At 32.9% G+C, this 22,001-nt stretch overlaps 1 protein-coding gene across 1 annotated transcript in view; it reads right to left on the bottom strand.

Moving 5' to 3' along the window:
- Window positions 1-20,779: 20,779 nt before the first annotated feature.
- The window catches only part of LOC134839788 (serine/threonine-protein phosphatase 2B catalytic subunit beta isoform-like), a 46,239-nt gene continuing 45,017 nt past the window's right edge, over window positions 20,780-22,001 (bottom strand). Inside the window, exons 7-9 of the mRNA XM_063855410.1 lie at window positions 21,860-21,985; window positions 21,287-21,410; window positions 20,780-20,975 (exon numbers count right to left, since the gene is read on the bottom strand). Of these exons, the coding sequence (XP_063711480.1) occupies window positions 20,809-20,975; window positions 21,287-21,410; window positions 21,860-21,985 (417 nt within the window). The 3' untranslated portion in view covers window positions 20,780-20,808. The remainder of the gene's footprint in view (window positions 20,976-21,286; window positions 21,411-21,859; window positions 21,986-22,001) is intronic.

Raw genomic sequence — 22,001 nt, forward strand, 5'->3', positions numbered from 1 at the left:
CGAAAGCATTTGAAATGTATCCGTTCACTGATAGAGCTGTTGCTTAGGGTCAGGAATAACATTTTCCTTTTATGGCAGGCGTGCAACCGATATGTTTACTTGTGAAAAATTATTACTCCCGAAAATTAAAGATCGAAATAAACTAATTTGAGTTAGACCTAATTCTTACATGCTATCTGATAATCTAATTCTAAATCTAAAAACCGTTATCGTTGATAGATTGCTGTTTAATAGTAGAATTTTAGTAGCTGAACGTAATCATTACTACTTGCAATGGAACCTGGAAGTGAACCTGCTCAATACAATTACCTGGACACTACAGCGAGAACCTTTTTCATTCCATCTCGTCAAAACCAGTTTAAAGGAAAATGTTTTCAATAATGCCCCAATCAGTAGAATAGCGGTTGCAATGATTACAAATTCAGTTGTTGCGGGATCTTTTCAGGAAAATTCTTCCAACTATCAACAATTTATTTTGAGAGAGCTTAGAATTATTCGAGATGGAAGATTTCTCAGCTATTTCTATGGAATTTCTTTAAAATCACTATTTTTTCTGGTTTTTGACTTGACTTTACTAGAGGATGCAGCTGAACAGAACTTAGTGGAGAAAGCCTGAGATTAGAAATGTTTTTCCAATTTCTCTTGGAGCAAGGATCGGAAGTGATAGTCTTGAGAGATTGATTATCAAATGTTAAAATTGACAAAATCGGATTAATTGCTAAAAATGATCAGTTTTTTTGAGTTTTCAGGTTCTATGAAATGTTGTATCTTTTTTGAGAATTTTCTTTGTTATTATCTATCTATTTAGTTTTTCTTCAGATCGTAATCTCCAGAAAAAGTAGACAATGATAGCTGTTTAATTCAAAACCTGAAAACTTTTTTCAGACAAGAATGTAAAACAGTATTCAATAACTTTTTCCAGCTCAAAAGACTTGTGTGTGGGACTTTGTTGACTCAAAATCTAAATCCATTAATCATACTTTTTCATACCAGAAATGCATTATCAAGCTAATAATTTCTCTTTACTTAGATACCTAAAGTCATTAATCTTACTTTTTTTATAGTAAAATGCATTTTCAAGCTATCAACTTCTTTGTTCTTAGACGTTAATCTACAAATAAATGCAAAGATGAAAAGTTTTTCACTTTTGCAAATCTTCGAAAAAACTCTTGAGCTCAGGTTCAAGTACATGGGATCTTACCCCTCAGATAAAATAAATCAACCAACAAAACACTCTTTTGCAATAATCAACTCAGATCCAAGCAAGGATAAGGGAGAACACTGGATCACGATTGCTTGACTGGAAAAAATTACATTCATGCTGATTGTGTGGGTCAAAAAATAACAACTTATTTCTTTCTAACAACAAGATTGGCAAATTGTTCCCAGAAAACTACAAAAAACTGTTAATTTTGGTTGTTTTCCACCAATTTATTCAGCATTTCATCTTTTTAAGTTGTTCCAGTGAAAACTGAATAATATTCATGAGGTGCATGTTTAAAATTATTTCAGTACTTTTATTTATAAGTGTTATTTTTTTGTAACTGTAAATTATGGCTCCAAATTTATTATTCTATGCAGTGATTTATATACTTTCTTTGTAATTTTTTTCCTCAAAAAGCTCGATTTTTTGAAGTTTCAGTAGATTTTAGCATAACGTCAGATAGATAGCGCACTGTTTCAAAAAATAGGTAAAATAGTTAACAGGTCGAATTATACCAAATCTTATTGTATTTTGGAGGTTTTTTTGAAAAAAAACTTCAATCGTTATGATAAAAAATCTAAGTTTTGAAGCTCTTACCAATGACTTACCATGAACCAAAAAAAAACACAATACCTTCATTCCAAAACCTACAAGTAAATAACCATTGATATTTACCAATTAGATAACGCGCGCCGATTTTTTTGAGAAGAAACTAGACATTTTCACACAAAATCCAAAAAAAAAAAACATTTTTTTTACCATTGATTTATCATCATACAAAACATGAAACCTTACCAATTCTATTCCCTATCTTAATACACTATAGGCTGTATACCCTACTTTAATACTGGGTATGAATAGCTGACCCAAAATTTATAACGTATCTTAATACATGGGGTCAGCGATGTCCCCCTTCAGCCCCAACATCTACTACTGTCAAGAATGAAATAACATTTGATTGATTCTACATGACACAGTAAATTAGGAAAAAGTTGACGCATTTTAGCTAGTGCTTTCTTTGACGATATAAATTGATCAAGTGTTCTCGTTGAAAACGATTTCTAATATTTACCGACGAGTTCAAACCAATAAAAGCTACTTTTGGTTTCCTGAAAACTCTCAACTCAAATTGTATCTAGTCAAAAACAACTCAGCTTATTGAAAACAATCCACTTTTTCATATCCGATCAAAGCAAAATTTTCTGCACACAAATATTTTATCAGGCTGAGAAAAAGATTAAATTATCATCTGATATTTAAAATTAAATAGTTGATTTCATGATTGTTAAACGATAAATAACCGAACTGCTCAATGCTGATTGATTGAGACAATCATAACTCCATGCTGTGGAGTGCTAATTACGCTTTTTCAATTATTTGATTTTTCATTGAGCGACAAGCGAGAAGAATTGATTTCAATTTGATGAATTTTTGAAAGCAATACAAATTGAATGAAAGGCTATACAAATTGAATAATTATGCACTTCCTTCGGAAAAGTTTCTTTTGATTATCATTTTCCCAGTAATTTTTGGGCAAGTTTCACTTTTTTGTTTCTTTGTAACTTCAAAGAGCTACAAAAATTTAAACATTTTCTGATTTGAAACAGATTTCTACAGATTAAATAACTTCTATTTTTCGCCATGAAAAAAATCTCTAATTTTTTCCAGATTCAGTCACGGGATAAAAGTGGGAAAGCGATATAAGAAACAGTCTAACGACTATGAAAGAAAAAACATACTACATTGGATTAGATGTCAAAATTTTGAAACATTACCCAGCCCAGAAAAAAAAGCTAAAAAAAATTGCATTTAGTTCTTAAACAGGGGCACAACAGCAGTTCGCCTTGATGAGCTGTACAGCTCTTGTAATGGTCCTTTCCCCCGTGGATAAATGGTCTTAACATTAATCTTAAGTGTTAAAAAAACTGTGGCCGCCGAAGTTTTTTGGCGCTCGAATTCGCCGATACAAGCGATACATGCAGCTCCTACGACATAAAACAGCTTCTATATCATTTTTTGACTTCTGTTCTGTACATCTGCAATTTTGTTCAATTAATCTAAATCTGTGCTGAAAACTAACCAAAATCTTAAGATAAAAAGTTCAAGTTTTTGAGAAAAAAGGTAAATTTCAGAGCTGAAACAAATAAATCACTGATTTAAACAGTAATTTTACTGAAAAGTTAAAGTTAGTTAATCAATAATGCCGTGAAGTCAGCTACTCTATCAGTTATTTACAAGTTCAAAGGTTTTGTGTGTATTCTGTCATCCTGAGCTTGTCTTTTTGGTTAAAAATAACTCAACCTCTTCTTCCTCTGCTCGTATATAGCAACCACAAATTATCCTCTCCTATAATTTGGTAAAAAAGGTAAATTTCAGAGCTGAAACAAATAAATCACTGATTTAAACAGTAATTTTACTGAAAAGTTAAAGTTAGTTAATCAATAATGCCGTGAAGTCAGCTACTCTATCAGTTATTTACAAGTTCAAAGGTTTTGTCTGTATTCTGTCATCCTGAGCTTGTCTTTTTGGTTAAAAATAACTCAACCTCTTCTTCCTCTGCTCGTATATAGCAACCACAAAATTATCCAAATCCTCTGTTTATTGAGGTCAAAGTGGTTGCTTCGTTGAGTAATTTCTTGTACTTTGTCATAGGTTAATCGCCGAATTCTTCTAGATTTCTTTTATTCAACCCTTTGCTACTAAATTTAATCGTGTCTGATTCTGTGTCATTGTAACATTAAGTCTTGCTACAAAAAAAATACTAACTCAGTACACCTAAATTCTTCTCTAAACTTTCCAGGCTCTCATTTATCGTGTTTCTTGTGAACGCTACAAGTTTTTCGTGGAAAAAAATTTGTTTTTGAAACTACTCTAAATGAATCTCTGCAATCATTTTCTCTCAACTTCTCCCAGTCCTTTTTTCCCCCAAACAATTACAATCGTAAAAATTTTCTTCAACAAAAGCTAAATACATCAAATCCGTGTTCATTTCCAATTCCTAAAACTGATAAACATTACAAAACTCGCCGAAGAAAACGTAGTAAACCTTCAACGTTCTTAGTTTTCCAGACTGCAGAATGAAAAATCCGACAAATATGGCTTCTCTCTGCTTAATTGTTGACTTCAGTATCTCAGTCATGTACAAGTTTTTCTGAACAGTGTTCAAATGTGGGAAGAGTGATTCACCAATTGCTTTGTGAAATTTTCCGTCTTGTAAATACTTTTTGCTCATATGTACCAATCTATATATTCTTACCTAAAAGTTTCATAATTTCTGCATTAAATCCGGATAAAGGACTATCATCTCCTTCCCTTCTGGCATAAATAACTGACAGATTAAACTTGTTGAAGCATTTATGAGGAGAACACTCTGCAAATCGGTAAAGACTTGTACACTATAAACCAAGTTTTATATAGAAATTGAAGAGAGGTGTAACAAGAGAACCATTTTCTAGATTGAAACTAGATATTAGCATTCTTGGGGGCAGCTTAAGGTTTTCATTTTCAATGGCATTTTTTTGCATATATTCCCCGATATAATTTCTTCCAACTTCAGTGTTTTTGAAAATTGGATGAAAATTAACAAATTTGGCTTTCAGTTTTTCTGCAACAACTAAGTCACACTGAATGTAGGCATGAAGTCAACCATCTTTTATTTTCTTCCAAAAAAGACTCAGAAGAAAAAAGTTTTTTGTAGGAAATGTTGATTCGGACATCATTCTTATTTTATCCTTTGATTAGAAGTTTTGCCACCACTCACAAACCCACATCTCTTCGATTTGGCATCCTTTTTGCGAATAGATTGCCGTTTTAAATCATCCATCTCGCGCTTTTTGTTCTCTCTTTCACTATCTTGTTCTCTCTGTGAGGGACGAGTTTCCTGACAGGGACAGAAGTGGTAATAGCGTCCCATAGCTTCAAACCCTGTTTTGGAGTGATCGCAAAATCCCTCTACATTGAAGCAGACAATTCTCTTTTGATTTCCAGATGTGTGGAAACTCTCAAATTGCAATTTGGTTTTGTTTCTTGGTAAAAAGACATGACCATTTTCTCAAAACTGCGAGATCGGTTTTTTCTAGCCTTAAGTTTTTTGCATATCGGAATCGAACTCCCACCTTTTGTACAATCATTTTGGCATATCTTGACATATTGAGTAGGAATAAAGCTGGCTCGCATCAAATCCAACTGTTGTTTTGGGGATATTTGATGAACACCTGATAAAGGATTTGTCCAAAACAGCTTTTTGCGCGAACACAATTGGTGGTCCACCCATCATGTTCTCTCATACTTTCTCCCACAAATTTTTATCACTTTCACAAAATGAATAGAATTTATCGTTGTGCAGAAAAAGACTTGCCAAATTTGGAAAAGTACCATATCAACTTCTTTTTGATGATAAAAAAACCAATTTTTGCATTGCAGTAAAAGTTAATGTTGTACCACGGCAAAAAAAATCCTTAAATGTAGTCATTCCATGTTTCTGCCAAATCTCCTATAAATAATTGTAATTATCCCATCCAGATGCAGGTGCTATCTTGATTTAACGATTCTCTGAGGCTTGGTGCTCATCAAATTTGATTGACTTTTAGTTCTGATAATCTGCAAAGCCTCTATTAAGAGGATTATTGGTTCTCAGTTTATTGAAAAAAGCTTTGCACTGTGAAACGACGCGTACAGGAAAAACCTTTTGTCTATCTTGCTTTATAGGATTTGAGAAAGGAGTCTACAGATATTGCTCCACCCAACAGTTTAAAGATATCCAGAAACTGCAGGTCTTCAAAATTGAAGAATCTGAAATTGGTAGCCATTTCGATAAACACTGGTTCAGCTTCTTTATCATTGGCTAGGTAGGAAATCAGACAGGACTTGATCAAGTTTAAATCATACCGTCCACTATTAAATCTGTATACACGTAACGTTTTGACATACCTCTCTAGATTTTGTTTCACGTCAATCAGCTGATTTTTCCGCAGTCTTCAAAACTGGGTTACATATTACTTTCTTTTGTATCCTTGATACAATTGTCTTCATAATCAAAATTTTCCGGTGGATGAACTCGACATCTTTCTTACAACTCGAAATTTTTCGACGTCCTCATTTACTACTTTTTCAACATCTTGAAAATTAGTTCTCATTTTGAGCTTATTTTTCTCTGCCAAACGTTCAAGGTACAAAAACGATAATAAATTTTTTTAAATTCTGTTTTACAAAACAAATGATTCATCTATAGGTTTGATTGCATTGATACAGAAATTGAAACGTCTTTTCCAACCCAAAGTTGTCGTTTGGGTAGCTTTAATTCCGTCTGTTGGAACATATTTTGACTCAAAATCAAAATGGCTAGGATGTTGACTATTTGTGTCTTTTAAAACTGGGATAATGAAAGCTTACAACTTTTCCAAGTGTATAAACATTCTCTGGTTAAATTTGTTGTACTCGATCTTTACAAACTAAAACATGTCGAAAATACTTTTAAAACTATATTTGTCAATTGTATGAATGATATGATTGTTTGCAATACTTTAATTGAATCGTTGAGCCTTTCAGTATTTCGACGACCAGTTCTCCCTCGTAATTTCCCTCTTGTACGTCAAAATCGTATAAAAAGATGTTTCATTTGCTACATTCTTCGACAATAGGTAAATCTTCAACAGAAAGTTCACAATAATTACTAGCATCAAGTCCAGATTTTAAAAAAAAAAAAAACTCGGTGAAGTAGCTAGAATTAAGATGAACAAGATTATTGAGCCCATTCATGTACAGTGCTAATGCTCGAAAGAGACGAAGTCAACCTTGTAGGGTTGCTTGTTTTTGCTTGAAAAAAGACAATTTACAGAAATATTTTATATTAAAGGTTAGGGTAGTACAGAATTCAGACACCGTATCGTAATATTTTTGAGTTATGCAACTGAAATTGTATGATTAGTATTAAACTTGAATCTCCATTTTTTTCTGGCGTTCTTGCTACATTGCTCCACGATATCAAGTTTTTCATTTTTGCATGGATTTTTATCAAGTATGCTTTGTTCCACAGCAGGTGTTGCAATTTTCAAACAAAATAAAATTGTTGTGTGCGTATTTTATAATATTCTCCCCTTTGAACAATACGAACAACAAATCCGAGAACTGATTTTTGCAGAGGAATCCAGCTCATTGAATACTTTATCGAGCTTTTCGTTGATTGTTTTATTATCTAAATTGGACATTTGGAAGCTAAATACCCAATGTCTACCGTTTTCCACAGTTCTGTACCAATCAGAAAACTTTGACAAACTCAACTCCTCTCTGAGCTTCTCTCCATCTTTCCCTTCCTCCTCCCTTATCTTGTTCAAGTCTGCTATAGTATCAGTTGCTTTCCTTTGTTTAGGTTCATATTTTTTTCTCCGATGTTATTGGAGAGGGTAGTAACTCCGAAACTCTTTTTCACAAGAATAGCAAACCCTTGATTGCTTGAAAGTTGATGAAGCATGCTTCTTGGCTACATGATAAATCATTTCTTGCTGATCACAAATAAAAAACTTACAATCAGGACATAACAAAAGCACCTTTAGCTCATCTGTTTTGCTTGTCGATCTTTATTGGCTTGTCTTTACTCTTTGCCAGAGTCCAGGCATCTAAAAAAAATTGAAGCAACGGCACATAAAAAAAATTGAAGATTTTCAAAAAAAAACAATATTAGGAAGCTTTTATTTGTTACACATCAAAGTGGGCGATTTGATATGACATAGAAATTATATATGGAATTTTATACATAACCTGAATTTTGAGTTTAAAATGATTTTTTTTTTCAAGTTGTTATACTTATATAGAACAATGGTTTTTAGCGTATAAGAAAATCACAATGAATTAAATTTGGTTGCTGTTACTGAAAAATTAACCAATCATATTCAATATTAACCAATCATTATTGAGCATTATTGAGAAGAATTTATTTTTGTTGGCTAACATTTTTTTGGAAAAGGTCTCCCAAAAAAACACTTGAAGTGTCTCGAGTTAAGGTACAAGAAAAAAGAAGAAATGCAAAAGATATTCGTATTGACAAAATTGATGTTGATTCTTACTTTTTTGTTAATTCTTCGACGTTTATTTAGTAATGAATAAAGTTATCCGTCTAATTAAAAGTCTCTTTTGAGAAAAGTATTCATCAAAGGGTTTACTTTTAATTCAAATAATGCGTATCAAGGCTTTAAGCTTACTGCTGAGTTACACCTGAGAAGAAAAAAACTTTTAGTCTAGAAAGTTTGAAATTAATCAAAAAATCTTATGTTAACAAATGAAAGAAGCTTTTTATTCCCTAGCGGTTATCAAACTTGTCAAAACTCCCCAAAAATTTCTTTGCTCCTTCATTTTCTTAAAGAATTTTCAAGTTTAAAATCCTGCATGATCAGGTTTGGAACAAAATTTCCAGAGACTTTCTTTAAAAATTCATCAACTTTGAGCTATCCTCTCAAATTTAAATCAGAGTCAAAGAACTTAGCTCTTTACACAAAATCAGCAGTTTCTCAATGATTAAATACAAAAAAAGTCAATTGACTTGATGAAAAAAACTTAGAGAACTGCTAATTTTATTGTTTTTTTTGGTACTTTAATTGGCAACTTTTCTTAATTTTACAGCAATTAACCTGTGGTCATTTCGTTTTGCACTTTCTTTTGTGTATAGTATTTGTTTTTAAAAGATTAGATAGTTTATTTGGACCTTTTTTGATTGCTTACCACAACCTAAGATAAATGACCTTTTTTAATGATTGGAAACGAGAATTTATTTTTAAAAAAAAGCCTTAAATGGGACTTTGTTTCTGATTAGATACAATTTTCTATCAAATTTTCCCTATAATTGCGTATACTTTGTTCGTTCCAAAATGAAATGAAGCTAGCTAATCGGTCGTTTTATTTTCGAACGTCTCAAAGTTTCGCCCTTTGAAATTGTCTTTGCCTTGATATACGAGCAGTCTTGTTATTAACATTGCCTGTAAGAGGTATTTCGAACAACAATTGGTTTGATGTACATAATTAATTTTTTAAGTTTCTTACAAATATGATTTACTCATTGGATTTTAAGTGGCAGTGGAATCCCTTTTTTCTTTCATTTAGAAATTTATTCAGAAAATTTAATTGGAATTTTATACGTAATCTGAATTTTGAGTTAGAAATAATTTTTTTTCAAGTTTTTTTTACTTATATAGAACAATGGTTTTTAGCGTATGAGAAAAACACAATGAAATAAATTTGGTTGTTGTTGCTGAAAATTATCCAATCATTTTCAATATTAACCAATCATTGTTGAGCATCAATAAGAAGAATTTATTTTTTTTCGAACATTTTTTGGAAAAGTTCTCTCAAAAAACACTTGAAGTGTCTCGAGTTAGGGTACAAAAATTTGACGAAATAGATCTGATTCTTATTTTTTCATAATTTTTGGACGTGTATATAGTACAGAATAGAGTTATGCGTCTAAGTAAAAGTCTCTTTGAGAAATTCATTCCATTAAAGGGCTTACTTTTAATTCAAATAATGCGTATCAAGGCTTTAGGCTTACTGCTGAGTTACACCTGAGAAGAAAAAAACTTTTAGTCTAGAAAGTTTGAAATTAAACAAAAAATCTTATGTTAACAAATGAAAGAAACTTTTTATTCCCTAGCGGTTATCAAACTTGTCAAAACTCCCCAAAAATTTCTTTGCTCCTTCATTTTTTTAAAGAGTTTTCAAGTTCAAAATCGTGCTTGATTAGATTTATTATAAAATTTTTGGAGACTTTCTTTAAAAAATTCCTTAACTTTGAGCTATCTACACAAAACTCTCTAAACAAAATCAACAGTTTCTCATTGATTAAATACAAATAAAATCAATTGACTTGACAAAAAAAACTTGGAGAACTGCTAAAATTATTATTTTTTTTAGTACTTTAATCGCCAATTTTTCTTAATTTTACAGCAAATAACCTGTGGTCATTTCGTTTTGCAATTATTTTGGGTACAGTTTTTTTTATTTAAGATATTTGACAGTTTATTTGGACCTTTTTTGATAGCTTACCACAACCTAAAGTAAATTACCTTTTTTATTGATTGGAAACGAGAAATTGTAAAAAACAAAAAGCCTTAAATGGGACTTTATTTCTGATTAGGTACAACTGTCTATCAAAATTTCCCTAAAATAAAGCTGAGTTCTGATTGGATACGATTACCGTCCTTATACGGAAAAGCTATCAAGATTGGTTAATCCCACACAATTCAGTGGACGGTACCCCTCAATCTTATGTAGAAAAACATTTCAATTTCAAATTAACTACCGCCAACTAGCTCCTCTCAGCTCTAAATCAGTCAAATTTTTGTTTTTTTTTTCAGTAATTTTAACTTATTTCTCAATATGATCTCCTCGGTTCAGAATAACAACCTAACGTACTCGGTCGAAATTTTACCAGTAATAATGACAATCAAGGTGCTTGAGTCAGTCTCAAGGATATTGTTGACTCAAATGGATGCCCCAATTCAAGTGTGGCACATGATCAAAATCATGAGAAACTTGATCGGACTTTTAAACTCCTTCTAAATTTATGCTCGGACTTTAAGACTTCGAAAAAAAATAGATGGCCGTAAAGCTCTTAGAATTTGAAAAAAGTAATAATGATGGAAATTTATTGTTAAAGTTAATCCAATTTGAAAAAACTGGATCAATAGGAACAACTTTGATTTCATTGAGAGATCTGATGATTAGGTTCCAGTTTCGAAATTAGAATTCGTTCGCGCGTTTCGTCACCCTTACAATTTTGCTGTTCGATTGTGAGGTTTGCCTTCCTTTGAACAATGGAAATGAACTGAACTCAAGAAGAAATCACAACTCAAATCGCAAAAAAAAACTTGAGTGCAAACAAGTTTTGAGATTTTTCCTGAAAAAAAGCAACAAAAAATTAGCAAGACCTATAAAAGAGTACTCACTACGTTCATAACTGTTAAACAAAAAAAGGGTTATGAACTTTTCAAGAAAGGATGTAAATTTTGTGCTCAGTTGGTTTTTTCTTCAGAAATAGATTGACTTTTTAACTAGCCAACTTTGAATTGATAATTTTATACAACATGCAAAATTTTGACGTCTTAAGCTCACTTTACAAAAAGTTGATCTGTGATTTTTTTCTAAAGTATGGGGTTCGGAATTTGTTAAATGGCGGGATTATGAAAATTACCGTGCTGCATAATGCTTTCTATTAACGCAAGAGCCGCTATTTATTCTCGCTCAGAAAACTTTCCAATTTGAATTGAAACACGCTTATTGAAACTAGTACTGCGTTGATGATGGCTAGTTACATCTTTTTGTAAAGTGAGCTTAAGATCTTTTTGTAAATCCCACACAATTCAGTGGACGGTACCCCTCAATCTTATGTAGAAAAACATTTCAATTTCAAATTAACTACCGCCAACTAGCTCCTCTCAGCTCTAAATCAGTCAAATTTTTGTTTTTTTTTTCAGTAATTTTAACTTATTTCTCAATATGATCTCCTCGGTTCAGAATAACAACCTAACGTACTCGGTCGAAATTTTACCAGTAATAATGACAATCAAGGTGCTTGAGTCAGTCTCAAGGATATTGTTGACTCAAATGGATGCCCCAATTCAAGTGTGGCACATGATCAAAATCATGAGAAACTTGATCGGACTTTTAAACTCCTTCTAAATTTATGCTCGGACTTTAAGACTTCGAAAAAAAATAGATGGCCGTAAAGCTCTTAGAATTTGAAAAAAGTAATAATGATGGAAATTTATTGTTAAAGTTAATCCAATTTGAAAAAACTGGATCAATAGGAACAACTTTGATTTCATTGAGAGATCTGATGATTAGGTTCCAGTTTCGAAATTAGAATTCGTTCGCGCGTTTCGTCACCCTTACAATTTTGCTGTTCGATTGTGAGGTTTGCCTTCCTTTGAACAATGGAAATGAACTGAACTCAAGAAGAAATCACAACTCAAATCGCAAAAAAAAACTTGAGTGCAAACAAGTTTTGAGATTTTTCCTGAAAAAAAGCAACAAAAAATTAGCAAGACCTATAAAAGAGTACTCACTACGTTCATAACTGTTAAACAAAAAAAGGGTTATGAACTTTTCAAGAAAGGATGTAAATTTTGTGCTCAGTTGGTTTTTTCTTCAGAAATAGATTGACTTTTTAACTAGCCAACTTTGAATTGATAATTTTATACAACATGCAAAATTTTGACGTCTTAAGCTCACTTTACAAAAAGTTGATCTGTGATTTTTTTCTAAAGTATGGGGTTCGGAATTTGTTAAATGGCGGGATTATGAAAATTACCGTGCTGCATAATGCTTTCTATTAACGCAAGAGCCGCTATTTATTCTCGCTCAGAAAACTTTCCAATTTGAATTGAAACACGCTTATTGAAACTAGTACTGCGTTGATGATGGCTAGTTACATCTTTTTTCTTCCGACTTTTGAAGAAAACGAAATAACTATGATCGGTAAGGTTTTCTAATTCAGTCAATTTTTGCCGATTGAAATAATAGTTTTCAAAAAAAACCGTTTATATCCCATTGAAGATATCGAACTTCTGAGTTCAAACTTAAAAAGACAACTTACCTCCAATTGTTTTTTTTGTAAAAATCTGGATGGTCATTTAATGGACTAATTTATGCGCGCTTTGAAACGTTTATTCATAATGCTGAGAGCGTAACGCGAATTATTTATGCGTGGCCAATGATCCCGCACAACAAAATCGTTCCAAAATGAAATGAAGCTAGTTAATCGGTCGTAATAATTTCGACCGTCTCAAAGTTTCGCACTTTGAAATTGTCTTCGCCTTAATATACGAGCAGTCTTGTTATTAACATTGCCTGTAAGAGGTATTTTGAAAAACAATTCGTTTTTTTATGTAAACAATTATTTTTTAAGTTTTTTACAAATATGATTTACTCATTGGATTTTAAGTGGCAGTGGAATCCCTTTTTTCTTTCATTTAGAAATTTATTCAGAAAATTTAATTGGAATTTTATACGTAATCTGAATTTTGAGTTAGAAATAATTTTTTTTCAAGTTTTTTTTACTTATATAGAACAATGGTTTTTAGCGTATGAGAAAAACACAATGAAATAAATTTGGTTGTTATTGCTGAAAATTATCCAATCATTTTCAATATTAACCAATCATTGTTGAGCATCAATAAGAAGAATTTATTTTTTTTCGAACATTTTTTGGAAAAGTTCTCTCAAAAAACACTTGAAGTGTCTCGAGTTAGGGTACAGAAAAAAGAAAGAATGCAATAGATTTTCGTATTGACGAAATAGATCTGATTCTTATTTTTTCATAATTTTTGGACGTTTATATAGTACAGAATAGAGTTATGCGTCTAAGTAAAAGTCTCTTTGATAAATTCATTCCATTAAAGGGCTTACTTTTAATTCAAATAATGCGTATCAAGGCTTTAAGCTTACTGCTGAGTTACACCTGAGAAGAAAAAAACTTTTAGTCTAGAAAGTTTGAAATTAATCAAAAAATCTTATGTTAACAAATGAAAGAAACTTTTTATTCCCTAGCGGTTATCAAACTTGTCAAAACTCCCCAAAAATTTCTTTGCTCCTTCATTTTTTTAAAGAGTTTTCAAGTTCAAAATCGTGCTTGATTAGATTTATTATAAAATTTTCAGAGACTTTCTTTAAAAAATTCCTGAACTTTGAGCTATCTACACAAAACTCTCTACACAAAATCAACAGTTTCTCATTGATTAAATACAAATAAAATCAATTGACTTGATAAAAAAAAATTGGGGAACTGCTAAAATTATTGTTTTTTTAGTACTTTAATCGCCAACTTTTCTTAATTTTACAGCAAATAACCTGTGGTCATTTCGTTTTGCAATTTATTTTGGGTACAGTTTTTTTTATTTAAGAGATTTGACAGTTTATTTGGACCTTTTTTGATAGCTTACCACAACCTAAAGTAAATTACCTTTTTTATTGATTGGAAACGAGAAATTGTAAAAAAAAATGCCTTAAATGGGACTTTATTTCTGATTAGGTACAACTGTCTATCAAAATTTCCCTAAAAAAAAGCTGAGTTCTGATTGGATACGATTACCGTCCTTATACGGAAAAGCTATCAAGATTGGTTAATCCCACACAATTCAGTGGACGGTACCCCTCAATCTTATGTAGAAAAACATTTCAATTTCAAATTAACTACCGCCAACTAGCTCCTCTCAGCTCTAAATCAGTCAAAATTTTGTTTTTTTTTTCAGTAATTTTAACTTATTTCTCAATATGATCTCCTCGGTTCAGAATAACAACCTAACGTACTCGGTCGAAATTTTACCAGTAATAATGACAATCAAGGTGCTTGAGTCAGTCTCTAGGATATTGTTGACTCAAATGGATGCCCCAATTCAAGTGTGGCACATGATCAAAATCATGAGAAACTTGATCGGACTTTTAAACTCCTTCTAAATTTATGCTCGGACTTTAAGACTTCGAAAAAAAATAGATGGCCGTAAAGCTCTTAGAATTTGAAAAAAGTAATAATGATGGAAATTTATTGTTAAAGTTAATCCAATTTGAAAAAACTGGATCAATAGGAACAACTTTGATTTCATTGAAAGATCTGATGATTAGGTTCCAGTTTCGAAATTAGAATTCGTTCGCGCGTTTCGTCACCCTTACAATTTTGCTGTTCGATTGTGAGGTTTGCCTTCCTTTGAACAATGGAAATGAACTGAACTCAAGAAGAAATCACAACTCAAATCGCAAAAAAAAACTTGAGTGCAAACAAGTTTTGAGATTTTTCCTGAAAAAAAGCAACAAAAAATTAGCAAGACCTATAAAAGAGTACTCACTACGTTCATAACTGTTAAACAAAAAAAGGGTTATGAACTTTTCAAGAAAGGATGTAAATTTTGTGCTCAGTTGGTTTTTTCTTCAGAAATAGATTGACTTTTTAACTAGCCAACTTTGAATTGATAATTTTATACAACATGCAAAATTTTGACGTCTTAAGCTCACTTTACAAAAAGTTGATCTGTGATTTTTTTCTAAAGTATGGGGTTCGGAATTTGTTAAATGGCGGGATTATGAAAATTACCGTGCTGCATAATGCTTTTTATTAACGCAAGAGCCGCTATTTATTCTCGCTCAGAAAACTTTCCAATTTGAATTGAAACACGCTTATTGAAACTAGTACTGCGTTGATGATGGCTAGTTACATCTTTTTTCTTCCGACTTTTGAAGAAAACGAAATAACTATGATCGGTAAGGTTTTCTAATTCAGTCAATTTTTGCCGATTGAAATAATAGTTTTCAAAAAAAACCGTTTATATCCCATTGAAGATATCGAACTTCTGAGTTCAAACTTAAAAAGACAATTTACCTCCAATTGTTTTTTTTGTAAAAATCTGGATGGTCATTTAATGGACTAATTTATGCGCGCTTTGAAACGTTTATTCATAATGCTGAGAGCGTAACGCGAATTATTTATGCGTGGCCAATGATCCCGCACAACAAAATCGTTCCAAAATGAAATGAAGCTAGTTAATCGGTCGTATTAATTTCGACCGTCTCAAAGTTTCGCACTTTGAAATTGTCTTCGCCTTAATATACGAGCAGTCTTGTTATTAACATTGCCTGTAAGAGGTATTTTGAACAACAATTCGTTTTATGTAAACAATTATTTTTTAAGTTTTTTACAAATATGATTTACTCATTGGATTTTAAGTGGCAGTGGAATCTCTTTTTTTCTTTCGTTTAATTGAGAAGTTTTGTTATGATTGCATTTGTTAGTAGAAAAAAACCATTTAATCTAATCCACCCACTCGCCGCCCAAAAGGTTCCCCTGTGATACTTTTTACCACATCTGTTAATGAAAGACCGACTCTGAAGTTTTTCCAATGACGCCGTGAGCGCCATTACACAATTGATTTATTGGTAAGTGAGCTCAAAAATAGCAATTTTCTAATCAAAATTTTCCTGTTTTTTTAAATACATTTTTGAAGTACCTCATTAAGGCGTTTTTTGAGTGCTCAGAGTTGAAGTTCTCATACTTGATACTCTTAACCAAATTTCATATTTTTGCAATTTTTCATTTGCCAAAAACATTTGCACTGATATATGAACAGTCCTGTTACTCTTTATTTTCTTAAAATTGGATTTAATGCACCAAAAAAAAACACGGAGTCCATCAAACGAAATAACTTATAGGGTTCATCTGCTGAAATTAACAGCTAATTTTAGTATTTATGACAAAAACAGTGAGAAAACTATACTGGTGCAGGGGTGAATCTAAGATTTTCTCAAGGGGGTGCAGACTTTCAAAAAATTTCGGAAGTTTCGTCAATTTTTTTATGTGGAATGAAATGATTTTCCGAGCTCTCCCAAAGTACTAAAGAAACCCTGTTTTAGCCAAAAGTTCTGCGCCGCAGACAAAATTTTCAGAAACTGGCGAAAATAGCATTTTTAGCACTTTTTTGGAGCATTTTTACCAAAAAATTTGCGTTTTTTCGGCGCGCGGTTCCCCCTCAAATTATTAAATTTTGGCGCCCAAGGCGCCTTTCGAAAAATTATAGGGTCAGCCAGCCAAAAATGGATATTTCAAATTAGTACAAAGGGAGACATTTTTGGATTGGCATGGGGTCGAATCCCTGATTTTGATTGTTAAAAAAAATGGCCAAAAATTCCGTTATTTGTTTTTTTTGGAAAACTTTGTCCAAAAACATACGTTTTTACGGAGCGGTCCAAAGAGGGATGTCGTAAAATAGTATCAAAGGGGGCTAATAGGGTGATCAATGGTTCAAATTCCTGAAAAGGAAAACATTCGCATCCCGAGAGGTACTATTTTACCAAATCTACCCCTGCGAGACCTCATAAGAAAGGTTGAGCATTATCCAATTGGTTATTAGGATTGCCGCAGTTTTTTCAAATCAACTGAATAAATATAATTAACATAATGAATCATTGCAATTTATCAATGCTACATTTTGATAACTCTACTTTAAGAAAAAAACCGTTTCTATCCTTTTTTACAAATACTTTGGTGTCAGCTTGTGGTAGGCGAACCATATAATAAACTTCTGACATCAAAAATTATCAAATAACACTAGAAGCTAACTCATTTTATGACTTAATTTGTAATCAACCTTGAAAACCCAGCCCTAATTTGAGAATTTTATATTACTTAAACTTTATTTGTATCCGTTAAAAATAATCCAATGTGGAAAATCATTTGAGCAAGCCCTACATGATGTCTAAAATGAAGGTCAGTTTTTTACGCGTTTGTTCACGTGTCCCCTGATGCGGAGGAAGTGTCCGCTTTGCTCTTCCTTCTCCTCACCCTCTTCCTCTTTTTGCCGTTAGAGCGAGTGGAGTCAGCATCAGACGAAGACACGGAACCTAAAGACAAAGGGGAGCGAATTCCGGGTACCCGAAAGACCAAATTACCGATAATCCGTTAGACAACCGCGTCTTCATACTCGTCAGAAAGCAGACAAATACTTTATTAACCAATCAGAATCGAGACAAGGAAAAAATAATAATTAATTAGTATTTATTTCTCAAGTTTGATTTCTCATCTCGATTCTGATTGGTCAATATAGTATTTGCCTGCTTACTAGCAATTACGAAAACGCGGTTGTCTGAATACAGACCGCAATCCCCGGTAATCACATCAGACAACCAGAGTTCAGCTATTTCAAAAATAGGGCGAAATCAACAAAAACTTTCTCGGCATTTTATCCTTCGGCCATGAAAATATACATCCTTGACAATGCAGATTCCAGAGCGGGGGGACGCTCTCCTTTTCTCGGGATTCGACCCCCAGACCATCCAAATGATTAACTCTTTGGTAATATTGTAACACATCCAATTTCGGCCGGCCTTAAAATTTTTTAAAAGCGCCTTTGACGCCAATATATTATGTTTTTGATGGGGAGCGTGCGGCGAAAATTTTTTTAAATACCTTTCAAAAAGTGCCTGAAAACGTCCCTTTTGGCCTGTTTTTTCAGTAATTAAATTCTAATCCGCCTTCAAAGATTAATTCCCTTGAAGAAAGTTTGAAATCAGCCCCTGGATTCTAGGGCTTGTAATACAAGTTCTCTGATGTAAACGAAGCAAATTCTAATCCTGAAATCTTTTGACTGATCGCTCCAAAATGCTCATAGACCCCGACTGCTTGTTTCATTATTTACCTGTGACAACCGTTAAATGGTCTAGGCTAAAAACGGGATTTTGTTAAAAAAGAACAAAAGCTACAGCAAAATACAAATGATTTAATGTAAAAACAAGACTACTCGTATATCAGGTCCGAGGAGGTTTCGTTTATTCCTAACTTAACGAATTGGTATTGAATAGTTTTTCACTAAGAAAAAATTAGAAAAACGATAAGTTTTGGACAATATCAAACATCAAGGGCGTAATTTTGAGTCGTACGAAATGAATACGATCGATTAGCTTGCCTCAATTCAATTTAAAACAGTTTTGTAATATTGGTTATTCACCGAGCAAAACTGTTATTGTTACAATTTTTGAAGAAAATAAATAATATATATCCTCCGGATGGTTTTTGTTATTCAGACCAACTTTACAAAACTCTGGTCCCTCGTAGCATGGGCTCAGCCGGGTGAGCACACTACTATAGTAACCTGCCACCAGTATGTCTAAACTGCTTGTTTTAAAAATCAAACGCGTGCCTGGCGAAATATCCCGCACTGCAAAATCTTTCCAAATTGAATTGAGGCAGCTATTTGGTTTTACTAATTCCATCCAAGACTCAAATTGTACCACTTGATGTTGATATGATCTGCCTTAAACTCACAATTTTGCCAATACCTAATTTACCAAAAACTATTCCAGACCAATTAAAATGCAGCCAAAACCATGAGGGTTTTGCCCTGATACGAGGAGTCTTGTCGTTAATATAAACGTGAACAAATGCAACCATTTTTATTACGTTTTTCGAAAAAAGAGATGGAGTACTAGTATTTGTGCGCGTGGTAGTTTTGTTCTCCAAAAACGTTTCCAATTTTTAACTAGCAGACTTTTTTCTGTAATCAACCTAGAATTTATTGTATCTTAAATACGAAATTAAAAATATATTTCTTCTGTGATTATTGTACTTAAATATATGGGGATTTAAAAGTTGCCGATTTGGCAATTTGGGATAATTGAAGCGTGATATATTTCGTGCTAATAACTCATAAACGGAAATTTAATCAATCCAAAATGAATAGAGGTACTTAATTTGGTCTATGCGAAATATGTCATTTTTTTATTGCGTGTCGGGATTTGGTTTGATAAATTCAACAATATTTTTTTTTCATTTTTTTCTAATTTAATCATTTTGCTACGTTTGCTTGAGCAAACACTTCTAAGTTGGATATAAAATCAGTCAAAAATTTTCATGCTTTGCCCTGATACGAGCAGATTATTTTTGGACCGGGACAATTCACCACGTATGAATTTCCTTACGCTTTTCGCATCTTATATAAAATCTTCATAGTGACCAAAAATAGAACAGAAGATGGTCAAATTGGCAATTTTTGAGCCAACAGAAATTCGAAAAAATGGTTGGAGGTAAAATATCTATTCTAAATTTGAACTCAGAGAGTCTATACTTTTGAAAAAAATTTTGGAGATAGCAATACGCCTACCTTTTAGCTGATGATATTGTATTGAACTCAAAAACTGTGTATATCCCTAAGTGCATTCAAAAAAAGCATTACCAGATTTGAATGCACTTCAGTAATTACAAGAGCTTCTTCAAAAATTTTACTGATAACAAAACAGCAAACAGTTGGAGTAACATTAAATCAAAGCCAATAGACAATTGAAAAATCGTCAATAAACGCAAAATAACAGAAAAAAAGTACTGACTTGTTTTTGAAAAAATCTCAACTCTCAAGTTTTCAAAGAAAAAATTGATGCTTTTAAGGCTATTTGCTTTTTCGAACATTTCATGATTGGCACCTTTTTGATAAAAATAAGCCAATTTGAGAAAGCTGGATCATTAATTAGAAATTTCATTTCGCTGGAAAATCGCAAAATTAAATTTTATTTTTGAAACTAGGGGAGCATGATGAAGTGGTTACGTCTCCGCCTCTCAATCGAAAGGTCGGATGTTCGAGGCCCGTGATGATCCTTGCTCGTTGCTTGAGGGTCAGGCAACATTACCCAGCTCAGAAAAAAAAAACAAAAAAATTGCATGTAGTTCTTAAGCAGGGGCACAACAGCGGTTCGCCGTGATGAGCTATACAGCTCGTATGTTGGTCCTATCCCTCGTGGATAAATGATCTTAAACTAGAAGTCAATCAAATTTTTGGGACCTTAACATTTTCGCTGCTCAATTATGGAGTTGGTTTTCTTTTTAACAAAGTAAAGGAACTGAGCTAAAAAAAAATCAAAAGTCAAACCGCGAAAAATCAAAATTGAGCGAACAAATTTGAATAAATAGTTAAAAAAAATCCAAAAAATCACAAAGACCCATATAAGAGTCCCAACTACCCCATTACTTATTTTACATTAATTACAAAAGCTTAACTCTAACGACATTTTGTCACTGTCCTAAGCATGCTGATTGTTTGTAATCTCCCCGTGCATTCTAATGGTTTTACAAGTGTGGTGAGTAGAATTTAACCGAACTGACTGGTGTCATTGGTGGGCATCTGCTCGTTCTCAGTGTCCAGCTTCTTCGCCTCCCGGAAGGAGAGTCTGCGTCCCGCCTGCAACTCCTTCGCCTCCTTACTGTCCTCCTCCCCCGTCAGAATGTCCTTCCTCAACTGCTCATTGTCACTCAGACCTGCAGAAACAATAATGACTGTCACTACAAATATGGAGTTGGATCTCATCTTATACAAAAAGACATTTGTCACCACGAGAAAGATTACAAACATCCAAACTATGCAAAGTGTTTTATGACAAGCTCTTTTTTGAGTGGTTATTTTTTGTGCCTTTTTCGATTGAATTATATTATAGTGATGACTTCTGTTAAGATTTTTGGGTAGTTAATGTTCCTTGTATCAAAATAAATCGTTTTGTTAATTTTACACCTAATGTTAATGACACCTACTTTTCAGAGATAGAAATTACTTCGATCCTTCATGAATTTACCCTTCATTTTTACAGCTAGGTCGTTGTCCTCAGCCACTTTGTCGTAGTAGTTGGCCATCTTGCTCACTGCTTTCGCCTTATTGAGTAACGAATCATCGACGGCACCCGCCTTAGACAACTCCTCCTGGAATATCATTATTGCAATTTTAGATACGAATTTGGAATCTTTTTTATCGGATTTACCAAATTCTCCGATTTAGGGGGAGAATTTGGTTAATCTGATTGTTTTTTCGATCGCCTCAATATATTTTACCATCTGCCAGAAGGCGAAAAACTAAGGCAACATCACAACCCCATTATGCACTGTTCGTTATCTGAAAGCACTTTGGACGCCCTACTCTCTAAATTTTTTAGCGGCATAGGACGAAAACAGACCTTGAACAAAATTTTAATATATGACCAATATTTTTTTTCTGACGGGAAGAGCAAATAAATTTGAGCTTCAGTAAATCTTGCACTAGTAAAATTTCTCGAGAAGGGGCCTTAAAATGTTGTCGTGAAATATTACCAAACGAGGTACCTTTTGGCAGTCAGGGGGTCGAATTTCGAAAGGGCTTGTGAAATGTTTGTTACCTCAGTGCACAGTCCTATGACGGATAGTAGGACGTGTGTGATGAGTTTGGCTGCAAACGGGAGTGACCACACCAGTCCATTCTGGAAGTTGGGCAGCCAGTAGGGATACTGTTGGTGCACAAATGTCTGAACAAGAGGCAAT

Source organism: Symsagittifera roscoffensis, chromosome 2, assembly GCF_963678635.1.
Source record: "Symsagittifera roscoffensis chromosome 2, txSymRosc1.1, whole genome shotgun sequence".
Classification (NCBI taxonomy): domain Eukaryota; kingdom Metazoa; phylum Xenacoelomorpha; order Acoela; family Convolutidae; genus Symsagittifera; species Symsagittifera roscoffensis.